Source organism: Cebus imitator, unplaced genomic scaffold (assembly GCF_001604975.1).
Source record: "Cebus imitator isolate Cc_AM_T3 unplaced genomic scaffold, Cebus_imitator-1.0 Scaffold435, whole genome shotgun sequence".
NCBI lineage: Eukaryota > Metazoa > Chordata > Mammalia > Primates > Cebidae > Cebus > Cebus imitator.
Genome location: NW_016107750.1, coordinates 1,123,984 through 1,144,063, shown reverse-complemented (window position 1 = coordinate 1,144,063; position 20,080 = coordinate 1,123,984). Strand labels below are relative to the sequence as shown.

Here is a 20,080-nt window from a genome sequence, read left to right as displayed (position 1 = left end):
AAAAAAAAAAAAAAAAAAAAAAAAAAAAAAAAAAAGCTATTGAGGCAGGTGGATCATGAAGTCAGGAGTTCGAGACCAGCCTCACCAACATAGTGAAACCCTGTCTCAAAAAAAAAAGAAAAAACACGTAGAACATAAAGTTTACTATCTTACCCATTTGTGAGTGCACAGTTAAATGCCATTAAGTACATTCCCGTTGTTATGCCGCCAGCACCACTATCCATCTCCAGAACTTTTTCATCTTGAATAGCTGAAACGACCCATTCTACGCTAACTCCCCTTTCTCTCCACCCAGCCCCTGGCAACCACCATTCTACTTTCTGTCTCTATGAATTTACCTACTGAGTATCTCATGTAAGTGGAATCATACACTATTTGTTTTTTGTTGTGTGTGTGTGTTTTTTTTTTGAGACGGAGTCTTGCTTTGTCACCCAGGCTGGAGTGCAGTGGTGCAGTCTTGGCTCACTGCAACCTATACCTCCTGGGTTCAGGCGATCAAGTGTTTCTCCTGCCTCAACTTCCCAAGTAGCTGGGATTATAATTACGTGTCACTATGCCCAGCTAATTTTTGTATTTTCAGTAGAGATGGAGTTTCACCATGTTGGCCAAGTTGGTCTTGAACTCACGACCTCAGGTGATCTGCCCGCCTTGGCCTCCCAAAGTGCTGGTGTTATGTGTGTGAGCCACCGCACCCGGCGTTTTGTTTTTGAGATGGAGTCTCACTCTGTTGCCGAGGCTGGAGTGTGGTGGCACAATCTCAGCTCACTGCAACCTCTGCCTCCTGAGTTCAAGTGATTCTCCTCCCTCAGCCTCCTGAGGAGCTGTGATTACAGGCATGTGCCACCATGCCCAGCTAATTTTTGTATTTTTAGTAGAGACAGGGTTTCACCATGTTTGCTAGGCTGGTCTTGAGCTCCTGGCCTCAAGTGATCTGCCTGCTTTGTCTTCTCAAAGTGCTGGGATTACAGGCATGAGCCATTGCACCCAGCCTGTTTTGTTTTTGTAGAGACAGAGTCTCGGCTGGATCAAAATATCAAACATATTTTATGTGTATACATAACAGTCAAAATTTGGAAGCACTCACTCTAAGGTTCCTTTTGGCTGAGAACATCCTGTGGCCGATATTTGGATTATTCTAGACCCTTCTCTGAGGTGGCCTGATGAGGATTTAATGGGCTTTGAATGACTTCATACTTCCCTGAAGCCTCTCCACAAATGCCCATTATAATTTGAAGCAAGTTGCTCCTTCTCTCTGTTAGGCTTTTACATCTCTAGCCAGTATTTTTGAACTTGAACTCAAACTTGATCCAGTTTGAGCCTGGATAAAATCTTGGCCTCTTTTGCACTTTAATTGCTCATCTTTCTGTGGCTTCACTGAATCTTGCACCTAATGTATAAAATAGCACTATAACACTACAACAATTTTTGTTTTGGTGTCTTTTCTTATCCTAGCAGATGGTAATCTTGAGCGTAGAGACCCCATGGTGGTGTTCCCAGTGTCCAGTGTGGTACAACTAAGCATCCCTCAGGTGTGCTATAGCAGATTCGACATGAGTGTGCCAAGATAATGAGCCCTGGCCCCACCCCACCCTAGCAGGGTGTCGTGCTGAGCCTGCCCATTGCCTCCTGGCAGCAGGCTAGTCTGCGTACTGCTTGTGGTGTTCATGTGCCTTAACTTGGAAAAGTTTGGAAGCCTTGTGGTAACAGTGTTTGGCCCCTAGGAAGGTATTCATTGTTAAATGAATTCTTCGTTAAGTGAGGTAGACTAGAGGGATCATCATTCTCCCTGTTTTATAGAAGAAAGAGTAAGCTGGGTGACCAGCCAGGGGCCTAATCGCAATTGAGTGCTGTTCTGAGTCTCATGTGCGTCCTGGGGCACCACACTGGGTTGCATTTCACATGTGCACACGTGTAGCTTGTTGCTTACTTGCGTGTACATGAAGATGAAGGCTGTGGCTAAGCCAGAAGGGCCTGGGTTGTGGGAGGTTCTTCCTTGATACACATAAATCCATTCTGACATTGGTGCATTTTCCTCCAGGCCTTTGGGGATTAAAGGGGTTTATTGGAGAGTCTGCTTGCTGGGAAGGAATATTTATAGACTGTGAGCTGGAAGGAACTTTGGAGAATATCAGGACCAGTGGTTACCAGACATGGCTATTTCAGAGTAACCTGGTAATCTGTTACACGGATGCCTAGGCCCTACTGCAGTTGATCTGGTTCAGAGCTCTGGGAGTAATAGGTCCTAGAAGCTGAGTTTTTATAAAACCTCCCAGGTAATTTTGATACAGACGGAATAATCCAGTTCTTCTTCCTCCCCCTTTTTTTGAGATAAGGCCTTGCTCTGTGGCCCAGGTGGGAGTGCAGTGGTATACACCATCACAGCCCATTGCAGCTTTGACCTTATAGGCTAAAGCTATCCTCCCACCTCAGCCTCTCAAGCTGGGACTACAGGTATGTGCCAGCATGCTCAGCCAATTTTGTTTATTTTTTGTGGAGACAGGGTCTCACTGTGTTGTCTGGGCTGGTCTCAAACTCCTGGGCTCAAGCCATCCTTTCACCTCGGCCCCCCAAAGTGCTAGGGATTATAGGTGTGAGCCCTGCGCTGGTCAAATAAATAATAATCCCCTTTTTTTTTTTGGAGATGGTGTCTCGCTCTGTCACCCAGCCTAGAGTGCAATCTTGGCTCACTGCAACCTCTGCCTTCCAAGAGTTCAAACAGTTTTCCAGCCTCAGTTTCCCGAGTAGCTGGAACTGCAGGTGCACGCCACCATGCCCGGCTAATTTTTGCATTTTTAGTAGAGACAGGGTTTAACCATGTTGGCCAGGATGGTCTCGATCTCCTGACCTTGTGATCTACCTGCCTTAGCCTCCCAAAGTGCTGAGATTACAGGTGTGAGCCACCGCGCCCAGCCTAATAATACTGATAGTAGTAATACCCAGACTACATTCTTAATTTCTTCCAAAATGTCTTTGACAGCTATCTTTTTCCAAATCAAGATCTAATAAAAAACATTATACACTGCATTGGTTTTTCCATTTCTATCTCTCTTAATCTACAGCAGCACCCCCACTTCCTGCCTCAGCCCTTTCTATCCCATGGCATTGACTCTTTGAAGAGACCAGGCCAGTTTTCTCATAGAATGTTCACTTTCTGGGTTTGATTGATTGTTTTCTTTTTTTCCCCTGCATTTCACTTACTCTGGAGGTAAGTTTCCAAAGCTTGCTTAGATTCAGTTTAAACATTCTGGGCAAGAATTCTGCATAGGTGAGGCCGTGTCACCAGGAGGCGCCGGTGCTGGGTGATCCTGCTGTCGGTGGTGCCACATTTGATCTCTGTGTTAAAGTGGTGGTAACCAGATCCTGCTATTATAAAGGTACATTTTTTTCCTTTTCCTTCACAATGATAACTTCCTGTAAGTACACTTGCTGAAACAAAGGGTTTGCACGTTTCAAAAAACCAAAACGCTTTTGATTATTGTCAAATTGCCACCAAACAATTATGCTACTCTACACTTCAGGGAGTGTACTTTTCTGCATCTATTTGCCTGGTTTATTTTTTCTTTTTCTGATTACAAAAGAAACATATATAACATTTAAAAGTTACAGGCCAGGCACGGTGGCTAACGCCTGTAATCCTAACACTTTGGAAGGCCGAGGCAAGCGGATAACCTGAGGTCAGGAGTTTGAGCCCAGCCTGGCCAACATTGTGAAACCCTGGCTCTACTAAAAATACAAAAATTGGCCGGGTACAGTGGCTCTAGCCTGTAACCCCAGCACTTTAGGGTGCCGAGGCGGGTGAATCATGAGCTCAAGAGATTGAGACCATTCTTGTCAACCCCATCTCTACTAAAAATGTGAAAAAAAATTAGCTGGTTGTGGTGGCAGGCGCCTGTAGTCCCAGCTATTTGGGAGGCTGAGGCAGGAGAACTGCATGAACCTGGGAGGTGGAGGTTGCAGTGAGCCGAGATTGTGCAACTGTACTCCAGCTTAGGCAACAGAGTGAGACTCTTAAAAAAAAGCTACTGAAGTGGTCATGTGATCTTAGGACTTTGGGAGGCTGAGGGTGGCAGATAACTTGAGTCTAGTGGATCACTTGAGGCTAGGAGTTTGAGACCAGCCTGGCTAACATGGTGAAACACTCGTCTCTACTAAAACTACAAAATTTAGCCAGGAGTAGTGGCAGACACCTGTAATCCTAGCTACTCAGGAGGCTGAGGCAGGAGAATCACTTGAACTCAGAAGGCAGAGGTTGCAGTGTGCTGAGTTCGCGCCATTGCACTCCTTGGGCGACAGAGCAAGACTCCATCTAAAAAAAAAAATAACTGGCACAGTGGCTCACACTTGTAATCCCAGCACTTTAGGAGGCTGAAGCAGGCAGATCACCTGAAATCAGGAGTTGAAGATCAGCCTGTCCGACATGGAACATGGTGTAACTCCATCTCTACTGAAAACACAAAAATCAGTGGGGCGTGACGACAGCTGCCTGTGGTCCCGGCTCCTCAGGAAGCTGAGGCACTAGTGATTTGCATGAACCCGGGAGGCAGAGGATGCAGTGCGCTGAGATCGTACCACCGCACTCCAGCCTCGGCGACAGAGCGAGACTGTTTCAGAAAAATGAAATGGGCTCATATTCTAATACTGTTTTGCTACTTATTTTCATTTGATCTGTCATGGAGGTTTTCCTGCTAGTAAAGGATGACTTGTCTTACTCTTTAACAAAAAGTTGTGGTCAAATCTAACATATAAAATTTGACATTTAAACCACTTTCAGTGTGGAATTCACTAGTATTAATTATGTTCATAATGTTGCGCAACCATCACCATTATCTTGTTTTTATTTTTTATTTTTATTATTATTATTATTTTTTGAGATAGTTTCGCTCTTGTTACCCAGGCTGGAGTGCAATGGCCCGATCTCAGCTCACCGCAACCTCCGCCTCCTGGGTTCAGGCAATTCTCCTGCCTCAGCCTCCTGAGTAGCTGGGATTACAGGCATGTGCCACCATGCCCAGCTAATGTTTTGTATTTTTAGTAGNTGGGTTCAGGCAATTCTCCTGCCTCAGCCTCCTGAGTAGCTGGGATTACAGGCATGTGCCACCATGCCCAGCTAATGTTTTGTATTTTTAGTAGAGACGGGGTTTCACCATGTTGACCGGGATGGTCTCGATCTCTTGACCTCGTGATCCACCCGCCTTGGCCTCCCAAAGTGCTGGGATTACAGGCTTGAGCCACCTCGCCTGGCCTATCTTGTTTTTAAACAGCTCTTAAGTGGCATTCCATGTGCATGAGCCAGAATTTATTCAGTCAGTGCCCTGTGTATGGACAATTGGGTTGTTCTGTTAAAAACAGTGCTGCAGACAATGTCTTTGCCTGTCTCTCTGCCCTTTCATGTATTTTAATTAGTTTCCTGGAAGAAAGAAAGCTAGTCAAAGAGTGCATACACTTTGCATTTTAATATATATTTTCTAATTGTCTTTCAAAAATGTTGATCCTCTTTACAGTCTTAGTAAAAGCACCTAAGACTGATAAAGTATTGATTTGCTTTGATAAGTGCTCTCGAAAGGCTATCTGAACCTGCTTTGTATTTAACCCTCCTTAGTAAGGAAGAGCTGGTTGGGAAAGTAGAAGCAACATCCCTTTGTTTAACTAATTGGTATTTATGTAACACCTCCTGTGTATCAGGCTTGCTGTTCAGGCTGGGGGGATTTAGTTATGAATAAACAGACACAATCTCTCTCTAGTGGAGCTCACAGACTAAAATGGAGACAGACATCATCTCATAAATGAAGTCAAGAAGAAGCAAAGGGCATGTATAATAGGAGACTCTGATAGGGCTGGGGAATCAGGGAAGGATTCCCTGAGAAAGTAAAATCTATTTGGAGTTTGAAGGATCAACTGGATATTCCCTAGGCAAAGGGCAGACTGGGAATGGTGGTGGACAGAGACCATTCCAAACAGAAGAAAAACTGCATCTGTAAAGCCCTGTGGCAGGTCCCTTTAGAATCTGTTCTGGCCGAGGAAGTTCATTATGTTCAGTGCCCTTGAAGAAGGCTGGTTCTGAATTTCCCAGATAACAGATACGTGATATCCCGCTGCCAGGACTCCCTGAGCAGAAGGGGTTTGAGAGGGATGGCAGGCTTTCCAAGGCAGATTCTAACAAATTAGAAATAATCTGGAGAGGTGAAAGAGAGGCACCTGAATAAATCAGTTTGGAGTTTTAGAATGACTTGTCCAAAGTTGGAAGGGGGTCAGGTAACCAAGGAGGAACAGTACAGAGCAGCTGGAATACATCAGAAGGGGTCAGGAATGCCAAAGGACCCGACGAGCTAAGGCTTCTGAAAAATGCTAATCAGCCACAGGGGCCTTAAACTGTCTACAGTAAGAAAAATACGAAGAGGCATGCTGTTTCCGGCGATATCTGGAGAAGTAACACAATGTCACCATTCCCAGTTTTACATTCATTTCCTTATAACACCGTAACACACGCGGTACACTTCTGCTATGAACAGGCCATGTGCCAAGCATTTGATGGAGATGATTTCATTTTATATCAGTGCTATGAAGTTTATCTTCATTGTCTTTACGGCAAAACTAAGACTTGGGGAGCTCAGATAACTTCCCCAGGGTCGCAGCAAAGTGTTGGAGGTGGGTTGGGCAATCTGTCTGAACTATCATACTGCACCGGGAAAGGGTGGGCTATATGAGATAGGAGGGACTGGCCAAGATTCTAGAGGTAGCAGAATCCAAAGAAGTGGTGCATCACAGAGACACCTGAGCTTGCATCCTGGAGTCACTACATACCAGCTATCAAATTGTGACATAATTCCCTGATCTCTAGTTTCCACATCTATAAGATGGGAATAACAGTTACCTGCAGTGTTGTATTGGGAATTCAAAATAGGCCCAGAAAGTGCTTGGCATAAAGCAGGTGCTTTATAAGTGATTGTTTTTATTTTTATTCTAAGAGTAGGGTAAAGACCCAAAGCTGGTGTGTGTCTGTGTTTTTTTTTTTTAAAACATATGAGAGATAGGTGGTTTATGAATGAACGACACATGATGTCTTAGTTCACTTGTGTTGCTATAACAAAATACCACATACTGGGTAATGTATTAAAAGAATTTAGGCCAGGCAAGGTGGCTTATGCCTGTAATCCCTGCACTTTGAGGGGCGGAGGTGGGCGGATCACCTGAGGTCAGGAGTTTGAGACCAGCCTGGCCAACATGATGAAACCCCATCTCTACTAAAAATACAAAATTAGCTGGACATGGTGGTACATACCTGTAATCCCAGCTACCCGGGAGGCTGAGGCAAGAGAATTGCTTGAACCCAGGAGGCGGAGGTTGCAGTGAGTCAGGATCATGCCGTTTCACTCCAGCCTGGGCAACAAGAGCGAAACTCCGTCTCAAAAAAAAGAAAAAAAAATTAGCCGAACATGGTATCAGGGTCCTCTAATCCCAGCTACTCAGGAGGCTGAGATGGAAGAATTGCGTGAATCAAGGAGGCAGAGATTGCAGTGAGCCGAGCTTGCGCCACTGCACTCCAACCTGGGCAACAAGTGCAAAACTCCGTCTCAGAAAAGAAAAGAAAAGGAATTTATTTCTTATGGTTCTGGAGGATGGGAAGTCCAAGATTGAGGGGCTGCATCTGGTGAGGGCCATCATGCTTTGTCATCACATGGCAGAAAGTGTAAGGGCAGGCTGGATGAGGTGGCTCATGCCTGTAATCGCAGCACTTTGCGAGGCTGAGGCAGGTGGATTACAAGGTCAAGAGATGGAGATCATCCTGGCCAACATAGTGAAACCCTGTCTCTACTAAAAATACAAAAATTAGCTGAGCATGGTGGCCCAATCCTGTAATCCCAACTACTTGGGACGCTGAGGTGGAACAATCGATCCAACCTGGAAGGTGGAGGTTGCATTGAGCCGAGATCATACCACTGGACTCCAGCCTGATGTCAGAGCAAGACCCCATCTCAAAAAAAAAAAAATAAAGAAGGTATAAGGGCAATAGAAAGGGGAGGAAGGGGTCAGACTTACCCCTTTATCAAGAACCCACTCCTGTAATAACAGCATTAACCCATTCAGGAGGGTAGAGCCCTTCTGACCTAATCACCTCTTAAAGGCCCCACTTCTCAACATTGACAGTGGGCATTGAGTTGCCAACACATAAACTTTGGGGAACACATTCAAATCATAGCACATGGTGGCCTTGTCCTTGAAGTTAGTCTACAGGGTAAGCATATTTCTTGCCCATGTGTACAGAATGAAATTAAAAAAAAAAAAAAAAATACAGGCTAAGCATATTGATATGGCCCAGATTTTCACAGTTTCCATGTGACATTTCGTGCACTTTCAGCCTCTCATTGCTCTGAAGCCAGGAGCCAAGCTGAGGTTTCCCCCAGTACAGATGTGAAAAACAGGCCTGGAGAAGTTAGGTGAATTGCTGAAGCCAGAATGTCTAGCTATCTTTTACTTTTTCGTTGCAATTAGCAGATAGACTAGTGAGAATGAGTGTTTCATAGTTACTAATTTATAAACCTAAGCTGTTCAATCTGGCAATTTAAATTAAAATTCATTGACATAAAAAATTTGATTCTTTGGCCGGGTGCAGTGGCTCATCCCTGTAATCCTAGCACTTTGGGAGGCCAAGGTGGGAGGATCCCTTGAGTCCAGGATTTCCAGACCATTTTGGGCAACATGTTGAGACCTTGTCTCTATTTAAAAAGAAAAAAGAAAGGCCAGGCAAGGTGGCTCACGCCTGTAATCCCAGCACTTTGGGAGGCTGAGGCAGGCAGATCACGAGGTCAGGAGTATAAGACCAGCCTGACCAACATGGTGAAACCCCTTCAATACTAAAACTATAAAAATTAGCCAGGTGTGGTAGCACATGTCTGTAATTCCGGCTATTCAGGAGGCTGAGGCTGGAGAATTGCTTGAACCCCTGAGGCCAAGGTTGCAGTGAGGTAGTTTGGTTGGGTGAGGTGGCAGTCACCTCTAATCCCAGCCACTTGGGAGGCTGAGGCAGGAGAATCAGTTGAACCCAGGAGTTGGAGGTTGCAGTGAGCCAAGATTGCGCCACTGCACTCCAGCCTGGGCAACGAGAGCAAAACTCAGTCTCAAAAAAAAAAAAAAAGGCCGGGCATAGTGGCATGTGCCTATAATCCCAGCTACTTGGGAGATTGAGGCGGGAGAATCACTTGAACTCAGGAGGCAGAGGTTGCAGTGAACCGAGATCATGCCATTACACTACAGCCTGGGCGACAGGGCGAGACTCCGTCTCAAAAAAAAAAAAGTTGTTTCTCTCGTGCACCAGCCACAGTTCCCACATGGCTAGTGGGTCCTATATTGGACAGCATAGATCTAGAACATGTTCATTGGGGCAGGAAGTCCTCTTGGATGGTGGTGGATATAGAGAACAGACACTTTCACATAGTAGGAAAGCAGAACAGCATGGTGATTAAGGGTGAAATGTGTAGCTGATTTCATTTGTGTTTAACACCGTGAAGTGTATCTCCATTAAGGAGTTAAACAACTTGCCTGGAGCAACAGTAGGCACGTGGGTCAGTCAGGCTGGATTTGGGTCCCTTTTCCTACAGCGTGGCCTTCTCATTGATCCACCATGTAAGCCTCACCCTGACTGGGAAAAGAGGATAATCATAGGAGCCGCTTCACTGTGTGGCTGTGAAGATTAGACCATGTGATATATTCCAGGTGCGTCACACTGCGTTTGTCTCACACAGGTACACCATAGTCTTTCTTTACCCATAAGTTGTATTCTTTATAAACATATGATTTTGTTTTTTGGAGTTTTTGTTTTTGTTTTGTTTTGTTTTTTGAGATAGAGTCTCTGTCATCCAGGCTGGAGTGCAATGATGGGATCTCTGCTCACTACAACCTCTGCCTTCCAGGTTCAAGCAATTCTCCTGCCTCAGCCTCCCAAGTAGCTGGGATTACAGGTGCCTGCCACCACACCCCGCTAATTTTTGTATTTTTAGTAGAGATGGGATTTCACCATGTTGGCCAGGCTGGTCTCGAACTCCTGACCTCAGGTGATCTGCCCACCTTGGCCTCCCAAAATGCTAGGATTACAGGCTTGAGCCACCGCGCCTGGCCTCTTGCTGTCATTTCTTTGGATTCATTTATTGTTTTCTGGTAACAAAGGTACCCTTGAGGGTTATCATTTATAGTTTAAAATTAACTAATACAGGCCAGGTACAGTGGCGCATGCCTGTAATCTCAGTGCTCTGGGAGGCTGAGGCAGGAGGATCACTTGAGACCAGGAGTTTGAGACCAGCCTGGGCAACATAGTGAGACCCTGTCACTACAGAAAAATAAAAATGATCAGGTTGGGCGCAGTGGCTCTATAATCCTAGCACTTGGGGAGGCCGAGTCGGGTGGATCACCTGAGGTCAGGAGTTCGAGACCAGCCTGATCAATATGGTGAAACCCCATCTCTACTAAAAATACAAAAATTAGCCCAGTGTGGTGGTGTGCATCTGTAATCCCAGCTACTCAAGAGGCTGAGACAGGAGAATTGTTTGAAACTGGGAGGCAGAGGTTGCAGTGAGCCGAGATTGTGCTACTGAATTCCAGCCTGGCGACAAGACTCCGTCTCAAAATAAATAAATAAAATAAAATAATTGGGTCTTGTAGTGTGCGCCTGTAGTCCCAGCTACTGAGGCAGTTAAGGTGGAAGGATCATTTGAGCTCAGGAATTCCATACTGCAGGCAGCTACGATCTTGCCCCTTCATTCCAGCCAGGGGAATAGAATGAGATGCTGTCTCTTAAGAAAGAAAAATTAAATTAACTAACACAGATCCCACCATAACAATCATTTATTTATTGCTGTGTAACAAATTGCCCCCAAACTTAGAGGCTTAAAACAACAACAAGCATTTATCTCAAATTTCTGTGGGCCAGGAATCTTGGAGTGACTTGGCTGGGTGGTTCTGGCTTGAGGACTCTCCAGAAGTTGCAGTGAAGACGTCAGCCAGGGCTAGTTATCTGATGGCTTGAACTGGGGCTGGAGCATTCGCTTGCAAGGTGGCTCACTCACAACTGACAAGGTGGTGCTGACTCTTGGCAAGAGGCCTTTGTTCCTGTCTAGGTGGTCCTCTCCCAGGACTGCTAACAACATGGGGACTGCCTTCCCCCAGAGCAGTCTTAAAGAGAGAAAGCCAGGCAGAAGCTATTCTTCACTGATCTAGTCTCCAAGTCCCATAACATCACCTGTTACATTCTATAAAGTAGAAGTAAGTCCACCATGCATTCAAAGGGAGGGTAATGGCAAGGTGAAATGGCTCGCACCTGTAATCCCTGCACTTTGAGAGGCCAAGGCGGGCAGATCGTTTGAAGTCAGGAGTTTGAGACCAGCCTGGCCAACATGGTGAAACTCTGTCTCTACTAAAAATACAAAAATTACCCAGGTGTGGTGGCGCATGCCTGTAATCCCAGCTACTCGGGAAGCTGAGGCAGGAGAACCTGAAGCTTGAATCCGGGAGGCAGAGGTTGCAGTGAGCTAAGACCCCACCACTGTACTCCAGCCTGGGTGATAGAGTAAGACTCTGTCTCAAAAAAAGAAAAGGGAGGGGAATTAGGCATTACCTTTTGAAGGGACGAGGAAACATCCAAAGCTCATGCACAGGGTTTTCCTCATTCATTCTTCCCTCTGACCCACAGATATTTGTTGACTCTCCAGTATGTGCCAGGTAGCACAGACATAGAGGTGAGTAAGATAAAGGAGGCTGGATCTCAACCCTCTAGGAGCTTATAGTACCAATAGACTACTGGCACTGTGGTTTGGATAGTGCTTTACAGCTTAATGAGTACTTTCACTTGTGGTCTCATTTAACCTTCCCAGTACCCTTGTGTGATCACCAGAGTTGGTTATATCCTTATTTTCTGTCTCATCTGGGTTTTAGACAATCAGGGCTTCTCTTATAGAATTTGACTTTGATCCCAGTGATTTTGCCTATAAATCCCTTGCACTTTTTTCCTACCCCAGGCTGTGTTCCTTGTGGCTGCTTGTCATCCCTGTGTTGCAAATGAGGAAACTGAGGCTGCAGTTACTGAACAGCTCTTGACCCTTTAATTCCTGTACTTTTTCACCATACTGAGCTGCCCTCAGGAATGGATTCTCCCAAATGCTCCATTGACAGTGGCTGTCATGTTTCTTCTTGCAGAAAGCCCTGGGTGTACGGCAGTACCATGTGGCCTCAGTCCTGTGCCAACAGGCCAAGGTGGCGATGAGCCACTTTGAGCCCAACGAGTACATCCACTACGACCTGCTAGAGAAGAACATTAACATTGTTCGCAAACGGTAAGGCTGCAGAAGGGAGCCTATGACTGCTGAAGGGCACTGCCTCTGCCTGACCCGGTCAGGCAGCAAAGGAGGTGTTTTGTGACAGATGGTTGGTGATGGTGGCAGGGTCAAGGTATTCAGGGTACAAAGGTTTCTGCTGAGGAAAGGCATTCCAGATCAGTGGTGGAATTTCTGCCCTCTCTGCCAAGGGAGAATCTGTGTTATTAAGAAACCTCTAGATGTGAACCATAGCCAGGTCTCAGGAATTCGCCCACCTCAGCCTCCCAAAGTGCTGGGATTACAGGCATAAGCTACCATGCCTGGCCCCCACTTTGGTTTTAAGGGTAGGGACTTCCTTAGTCTGTATCTCCAACAGCCTCCAGCATGGTGAAACCCCATCTCTACTGAAAATACAAAAAATCAGTCAGGCATGGTGGCAGGTGCCTATAATCCCAGCTACTTGGGAGGCAGAGTCATGAGAATCGCTTGATCCCTGGCGGTGGATGTTGCAGTGAGCTGAGACCATGCCACTGCACTCTACCCAGAGTGGTGTCTCTGGCGACAGGAAGAGACTCTGGCTTTAAAAAAAAAAAAAAAAGCATTCTATTATAAGAATTTTTTAGAAGGCCAGGGGAACTTGCTGGGAGACTCATCTTCCACCTTATGTCTCTGACAGAAGGGGTCTAAGCCTGTTCTTGAGAACTGGATTTGTGTCATCTGGAGAGCAGAGGGACAGATGGACATGAAGACCCATTTTGTCATCTTCAGTTAATCCTCAGGGACATTCAAGGATGAACCCATCCTAAAGCTTTGAGCTTTTTTATACAGCTTCAGTCATTTGCTTCCAAGGCCTTGGGTTTTTAAACCCATGTGCTATTTTTTGTCTGCCTTGGGGCCCAGAAGGAGGGCTTGTGCTCCCTGCAGTGAGTCATTGCCTGTACACCAGCACTGGCGGTGTTGCCACAATCAGCGCAGGCTGTACCTCAGGCCAGTGCTATTTTTATTCGTAGAGATGCTCAGCATCGCCAGTTGGTCTGCTGTTGCTGGCAGATCCGGCACCTTAGGGAACTTTTTTTTTTTTTTTTCGGTAGGGTCTTGTTACCCAAGCTGGAATGCAGTGATTCGATCATGGCTCACTGCAGCCTTGACCTTCTGGGGTCAATCCATCCTCCTACCTCAGCCTTCCATGTATCTGGGACTGTAGGCACATGCCACCATGCCTGGCTTTTTATATTTTGTAGAGGTGGAGTTTTGCCATGTTGCCCAGGCTAGTCCCGAACTCCTGAACTCAAGTGGTCCGTCGGCTGTCCGCCTCGGCCTCCTAAAGTGCTAGGATGACGATTGTGAGCCACCGCACCTGGCCCGAAACTCTTACTTTGAAGAGGTTGGGTAAATTTGGGGGTGAGGGACTGGAACCCAGCTTGCAGAAGGAAGTTGCTCTGCCTTCTCAGCATTCATATTGATGATAACAATAATGATAACAGAGGTGGGATGAGGTGGCTGGCACCTGTAATCCCAGCTCTTTGGGAAGATCACTTGAGCCTAGGAGTTCAAGACCAGCCTGGTCGATATAGCAGTACTCCATTTCTATAAAAATCAATTAATCAGTAAATAAAATTAACCAGTGTGGTGTTATGTGCCTATAATCCCGGCTACTCAGAGGCTGAGGCAGGAGGATTGCTTGAGCCTGAAAGGTCAAGACTGAGGTGAGCTATGATTGTGCCACTGTACTCCAGCCTGGGTGACACAGCAAGACCCTGACTGAAATAATAATAATAATAATAATAATGATGATGAAAATTGGACATTCACCAGGTGCCGGCCTGTTCTGGGTTCCAGGTGTGGAGAGACTAGGTTAGCATCAGGAGCACAGCTGTAGGGCCACACTGCTGCCTCCTGGTGGTCCACCCGTGCCCTTCACTGGCTTCGTGGTCTGGAGCAAGCTACTCTGTCCCTCTGTGCTGCAGCTTCCTCATCTGTGCTGTGAGGATAAAATGAGTTTTATACATGAACATGTTTAAGATAATGCTGAGCTGAAAGTGAATGCTACATTAATGCTGGTCTCTAGTGACAGAAAGCCGATCAGTGGTGGCCGGGCAAAGGGGTGGGAGGGAGTCACCAAGGGGTGGGGAAATGTGCAGGAGAGATGGATATGGTCAGTATCTTGATTGTGGTGCTGGTTTCACAGGTGTATACAGTGTCAAAATATAGCAAATTGTGTACCTTAAATATGCAGTTTATTACATGCCAATTATACCTCAATAAAGCTGTTTAAAAATGAAGCGCTATAGCCGGGCACAGTGGCTCATGCCTGTAACCCCAGCACTTTGGGAGGCTGAGGCAGTCGGATCTTGAGGTCAGGAGTTTGAGACCATCCTGGCCAATATGGTGAAATCCCATCTCTACTAAAAATACAAAAATTCAGTGGACATGGTGACACACCCCTGCAGTCCTAGCTACTAGGGAGGCTGAGGCAGGAGAATCGCTTGAACCCAGGAGGGGAGGTTGCTGTGAGCTGAGATCGTGCCACTGTACTCCAGCCTGGGCAACAGAGCAAGATCTGTCTCAAAAAAAAAAAAAAAGCAGCAGCAGCTGTAGAAGCGCAAGCTGTTATCTCATCCCAGCACAAGCCCTGGACTTTAGAGATGGGCTGACCGAGCTCACTGAGGAGAGCAGTTGCTTATCTTTTTAAATAGCAGCTTCAGTAATAGATTAGGTTTGGGTTTTTGTTGTTTTGTTGTTGTTGTTATTGTTTTATTTTATTAGAGACAGCATCTTGCCCTGTTGCTCAAGCTGGAGTGCAGCGGTGTGATCATAGCTCACTGCAGCCTCGATCTAGGCTTAAGTGATCCTCCTGCCTCAGCCTCCTGCGTAGCTGGGACTACAGGCATGCATCACTCTACCTGGCTTATTCTATTTTTCATAGAGTTGAGGCTTCACTCTGTTGCCCAGGCTGATCTTGAACTGGCCTCAAGCGATCCTTCTGCTTTGGTCTCCCAAAGTGCTGGATTATAGGTGTGAGCCACTACACTAGGCCCCCAGGTCAGGGTTTGACTCCCTGACAGCACTTCTGACTCCCAGTCTGACACTTCTTTCTTGGCCTCAAACAATAGGGCAGAGCCTGTCAGATGTGGATCAAACTCTCCTCCTTAGGAACATCTCAAGTTTGGCCTAGGCTTTGAGAATTCTGGGGGGCTGAGTGTGAGGTCCGGCAGGGGCTCTTGTGGCAGGTGGGATGGCTGCTCTGTTGTGTAGGTGCAGCCGGGAGTCAGTGGGGAACGTTGAGCCTGGTGGGGAGAGTGGACCTGCGCAGAGCTCAGTCTAGATGGGTGGGAGGCTGGCGGGGAGAAGGCGGTTGAGTCCTGACAGGGCTGGACCCCAGGGCAGGCTTGGACTGCCATTTTGGCTCTGGTGAGGAAGGGAGGGGTGGAGCCTTGGGGGAAGTGGGACCTAGGAAGAGGAGGAGCAGTGAGAGATAGGTGGCAGTGACTGGGTCTCCTTTCTTGAAAGCTGACACATACTCCTGTCTAATGCAGTGAAAGCGAGCGGGGCTAATGGGCAAAGCTTTAGTGTCATAGTTGGGTAACCATCCCTTGCCTGAGGCGTGGAGGGTTGTGGATGGCAGATGGGGTGGGCAGGTGAAGGAGGTGCTGCTCCTGATTCATTGCGTCTTAGTGGGGCTAAGGGCACAGAGGGAAGTAGCAAATCTACCTGTGAACTTGGTCACTCTGCTGAGCCTCTTTCTCCTGGGTTGTTTTGTAAAATGGCAAGAATGATGAGATGTGTGTTATAGGGACTTACTGGATAATAGCATTTAATATGCTGGGAAAGCCAGGATCCTTTGAAGAGAACCAGCCCTGCCCTCTTGTGATGTTGTCATTCACCTACTCATCAAGTAATTGTGGAGCACCTAACGAGTGTCAGGTGCTACAGGAGGAGGTGAGGAGGTGCTGTGGTCAGCAGGACCCAGCAGTCCCCACCCAAGTGGAACGGGAGGTCCTGAGTTCAGGCTCCCTGTCCCTGACCACTGTCGAGGTTGCCACGTGGACCGAGAGGGAGAGGCGGGGGGAGGAGGTCATGCAGCTGGCACCAGGCCACCCCTTGCTCTTTTCCTCTAGATTGAACCGGCCTCTGACCCTCTCGGAGAAGATCGTGTATGGACACCTGGATGACCCGGCCAGCCAGGAAATCGAGCGGGGCAAGACCTACCTGCGGCTGAGGCCGGACCGCGTGGCCATGCAGGATGCGACGGCCCAGATGGCCATGCTGCAGTTCATCAGCAGTGGGCTGCCCAAGGTGGCCGTGCCGTCTACCATCCACTGTGACCATCTGATTGAGGCCCAGCTCGGGGGCGAGAAAGACCTGCGCCGGGCCAAGGTGAGCTGAAGGTGGTGTTGGAGGTGGGCAAGTGGGTGAGACAGGGCGAAAGGCCTCACCCTTACACTGGAGCGAACCATGGCATTGCCTCCAAATGCTCACAGGTCTTTGGATTGGTCTGCTTTTAAAACTTGGTTTTGCTCTTTTCTCTTTCTAAAAATACCACTTGCTCATTATGTTACAAAATACAGAGGAAACCTAAAGAAAGTAAAAATCATCCTTGACCTTAGCACACTAAAGGTCCTTTTTCTGTCCCGTTGGAAAGATGATACAGATCCTTCCAGGTGCTCTGGAAAGGACCCTACAGGCCTCCCTTTCTGTCTGAGCGGTGAGGGGCGCGTCTTCGCACAGTTTCCAGCATCCCATTTGCACTCACTCCTGCCCTTCTCTGACCCTCTGAGGACCCTGTCTGGGACACAGGCCCGATAGGGTCACTATTTGTAAATTTTAGGCAGCCATGGCACCATACTTGAGTTCTGTAACTATATGAGAGCACAGTCAGGACTCAGCCCTGATCCCGGCTCCCACTCTGGTCCTGTCTCACTAAGAAGTCTCCTTTGGGGGCCATTCTTCTGTGAATTTCACTTAACTACATGGGGGTGGCTATATGCCATGCTGAAGGCCTTTCCCCCACCCTTCTATGAAATAGAGTCCCTGCTCTTTCTCCCAGGCTCGGCTTGTGGGACCTTTGTGTAAGCCTGCCCTTGGCAACAGCAGACCTCTCTCTGCCAGCTCTGGGCCTCCCCACTCTCTGGCCCCTGCAGTGGGAGTGGATGGCCCTCATGGGGAGGGGCATTGGCAGGAGCTGAATGCTGGCAGGGCCTTGGCCTGTGGGCATGCGGTTGAAAGCACTCTGGCTCCCTGGGGTGAGCATGGCTCAAAGCCTCCCAGCCCCATGGGAAACACTCAGGGCGGCACTCCCACTCAGGCCTGCTCTTCCACCCTGGCCCCCTGGTGTGTATCCTGGCTCCACAGCGGCTCTTTCCACTAAGCTGAAAGGAGAGTCCTGGTGGGGGTCATGTTAGGAGCTCCCACAGTGCCGGGAGCTGCACATGGCCAGGAACATGGGTCCTCTTCAGCCCTGGGGACAGCTGCCCACAGCAGGGCCACTACCTGTAGAGGCTGGCCCTCTGCTTGCGTTATGGGCTCAGAGTCAGTCTTCTGGAGATGAGATTCACAGTCATAGGATTCAGAGCTCATTCCGTCATGCATTCAACAAACATTTATTGAACACTCTTTATGTGTCAGGCACTGGGCTAGGTGCTAGAGTTCAGCGTGAACAGGTCAGGCAGGTGACCTGCCTTCATGGATCTGGTCAGGGGTGGATGCTAAACAGTGGCCGAGGTAGGTAACTGCAGATCTGGATGTGTGTTAGGAAAGAAAAGTGCGGGACTCAGTCAGTATGAGAAAGAGGTCTAGGCCAAGTGCGGTGGCTCACGCCTATTAGCTAGGCTTGGTGGCGCATGCTTGTAATTCCCAGTTACTTGGGAGGCTGAGGCAGGAGAATCGCTTGAACCCGGGAGGCGGAGGTTGCAGTGAGCCAAGATCGTGCCATTGCACTCCAGCCTGGGCAACAAGAGCAAAACTCCATCTCAAAAATAAAGAAAGAGATCTAATTTAGATGTTGGATGAAAGAGATAGCTTCTTTGAGGATGTGACAGATAACCTGAGACCTGAACATATGAGTTGCATGGACTGAAGGAAAAACATGCTAGAAAGAATAGCATTTGTAAAGGCCCTGGGGTAGGAAGACACTTGATGCCTTTGTGCAAGCGAAAGGGAGCCTATAGTGCTGGAGTTCTCTGTGTTTGGAAGAGCGGGTGGTATGAGGGGGGCAGGGGCAGCCAGGGACCCGAGGGCTCTGGGAAGGGCTATGGTCAGCATCCTCAGAGTCCTAGAAGAATATAGTCTTTTGGTTTTTTGTTTTGTTTTGTTTTGTTTTTTGAGATGAAGTCTCAATCTATTGGCCAGGCCGGAGTACAGTGGCACGGTCTTGACTCACTGCAACCTCTACCTCCCGGGTTCAAGTGATTCTCATGCCTCAGCCTCCCGATTAGCTAAGATTATAGGCCCCCATCACCACCCCCGGCTAATTTTCATATTTTTAGTAGAGACTGGGTTTGATCATATTGGCCAGGCTGGCCTCGAACTCCTGACCTCAGGTGATCTGCCCACCTCGGCCTCCCAAAGTGCTGGGATTATAGGCATGAGCTACCAGGCCTGAACTAGGATATGGTCATTTTTACATGTATTTGTAAAGGGTCCTTCTGGCTGGGGCTCAGTCCAGGGCCCTCCCACACCCCTTCCCCACACTTAACACAGATGTATAAACACATGCACTCAGACACGACCACAGCCTCCTGTTCTTGATACCAATTTCAGAAGTGACTGATTTGCAAATGAAAAAGCCAGCATATTAATTATTAATTGGAAAGAGACTACTCTGGAAACCCAAGTTCTTTGCCATTCTTTTACCTGGGACGACCAAATGGGGCTTTAGAAGGACATACACTGGTCTGGAGTTTCAGTGAGAGGGGCATGTGGTTTGAGTGTATCTTATCAAGGGTCTGAGGGCGCTGGCTGGGGCCTCTTCTCTGAAGCATGGCTCTCCCATGCCAGAGGCTGGCAGGTCTCATTTCCTAGTTCCTCCTTTGGAACTTGATAGAGTCCACCAAAGTCCCATCCTTTTGTTATTGGGGTCAGTCTCACTTTTCCAGGGACCTGCCATGTCTTCCAGATAAAGTCTGGCCTCACATCTGCTGTGCAGTGGGGCCTCCCCTGTCCCCCACGGAAGCTTCCTTCAGATTACAGGCAGGATGGCTACAGCCTGTGGCATCATTTAGTTTTGCTGAAACCTCCTTTTCAGAACAGTAGCCCATTTGACAACCTTCCATTGGGCCCATGAAACATTACCAAGAATTCAGCACCTCTGACACCAGACATCAGTCCAGGGGCTCTCTCAGGTGTTGTCTAAGTCTGGCATCTCCAGCAAGTGATTTCATCTCTGAGCCTCTGGGGTTTTTGTTTGGTTTTGTTTGCTTTTGTTTTTGAGATGGAGTCTTGCTCTGTCACCCAGGCTAGAGTGCAATGGTGCGATCTCAGCTCACTGCAACTATCCGCCTCCCAGGTTCAAGTGGTTCTCCTGTCTCGGCCTTCTGAGTATCTGGGATTACAGGCATGTGCCATTACACCCAACTAAGTTTTGTATTTTTAATAGAGATGGGGTTTCACCGTGTTGGTCAGGCTGGCCTCAAACTCCTCATCTTATGTTCCGCCCATCTTGGCCTCCCAAAGTAGTGGGATTACAGGTGTGAGCACCGTGCCCGGCCTTACTTTGTTTTTTTGAGACAGTCTTGCCCTGTTGCTCAGGCCAGAGTGCAGTGGTGCAATCTCAGCTCATT

The 20,080-nt window shown here is 47.7% G+C and overlaps 1 protein-coding gene across 1 annotated transcript in view; it reads left to right on the top strand.

The window, feature by feature from the left end:
• The window catches only part of ACO2 (aconitase 2), a 56,645-nt gene that overhangs the window by 19,794 nt on the left and 16,771 nt on the right, over positions 1-20,080 (top strand). The window contains exons 2-3 of the mRNA XM_017510340.2: positions 12,184-12,320; positions 16,421-16,679. Of these exons, the coding sequence (XP_017365829.1) occupies positions 12,184-12,320; positions 16,421-16,679 (396 nt within the window). The remainder of the gene's footprint in view (positions 1-12,183; positions 12,321-16,420; positions 16,680-20,080) is intronic.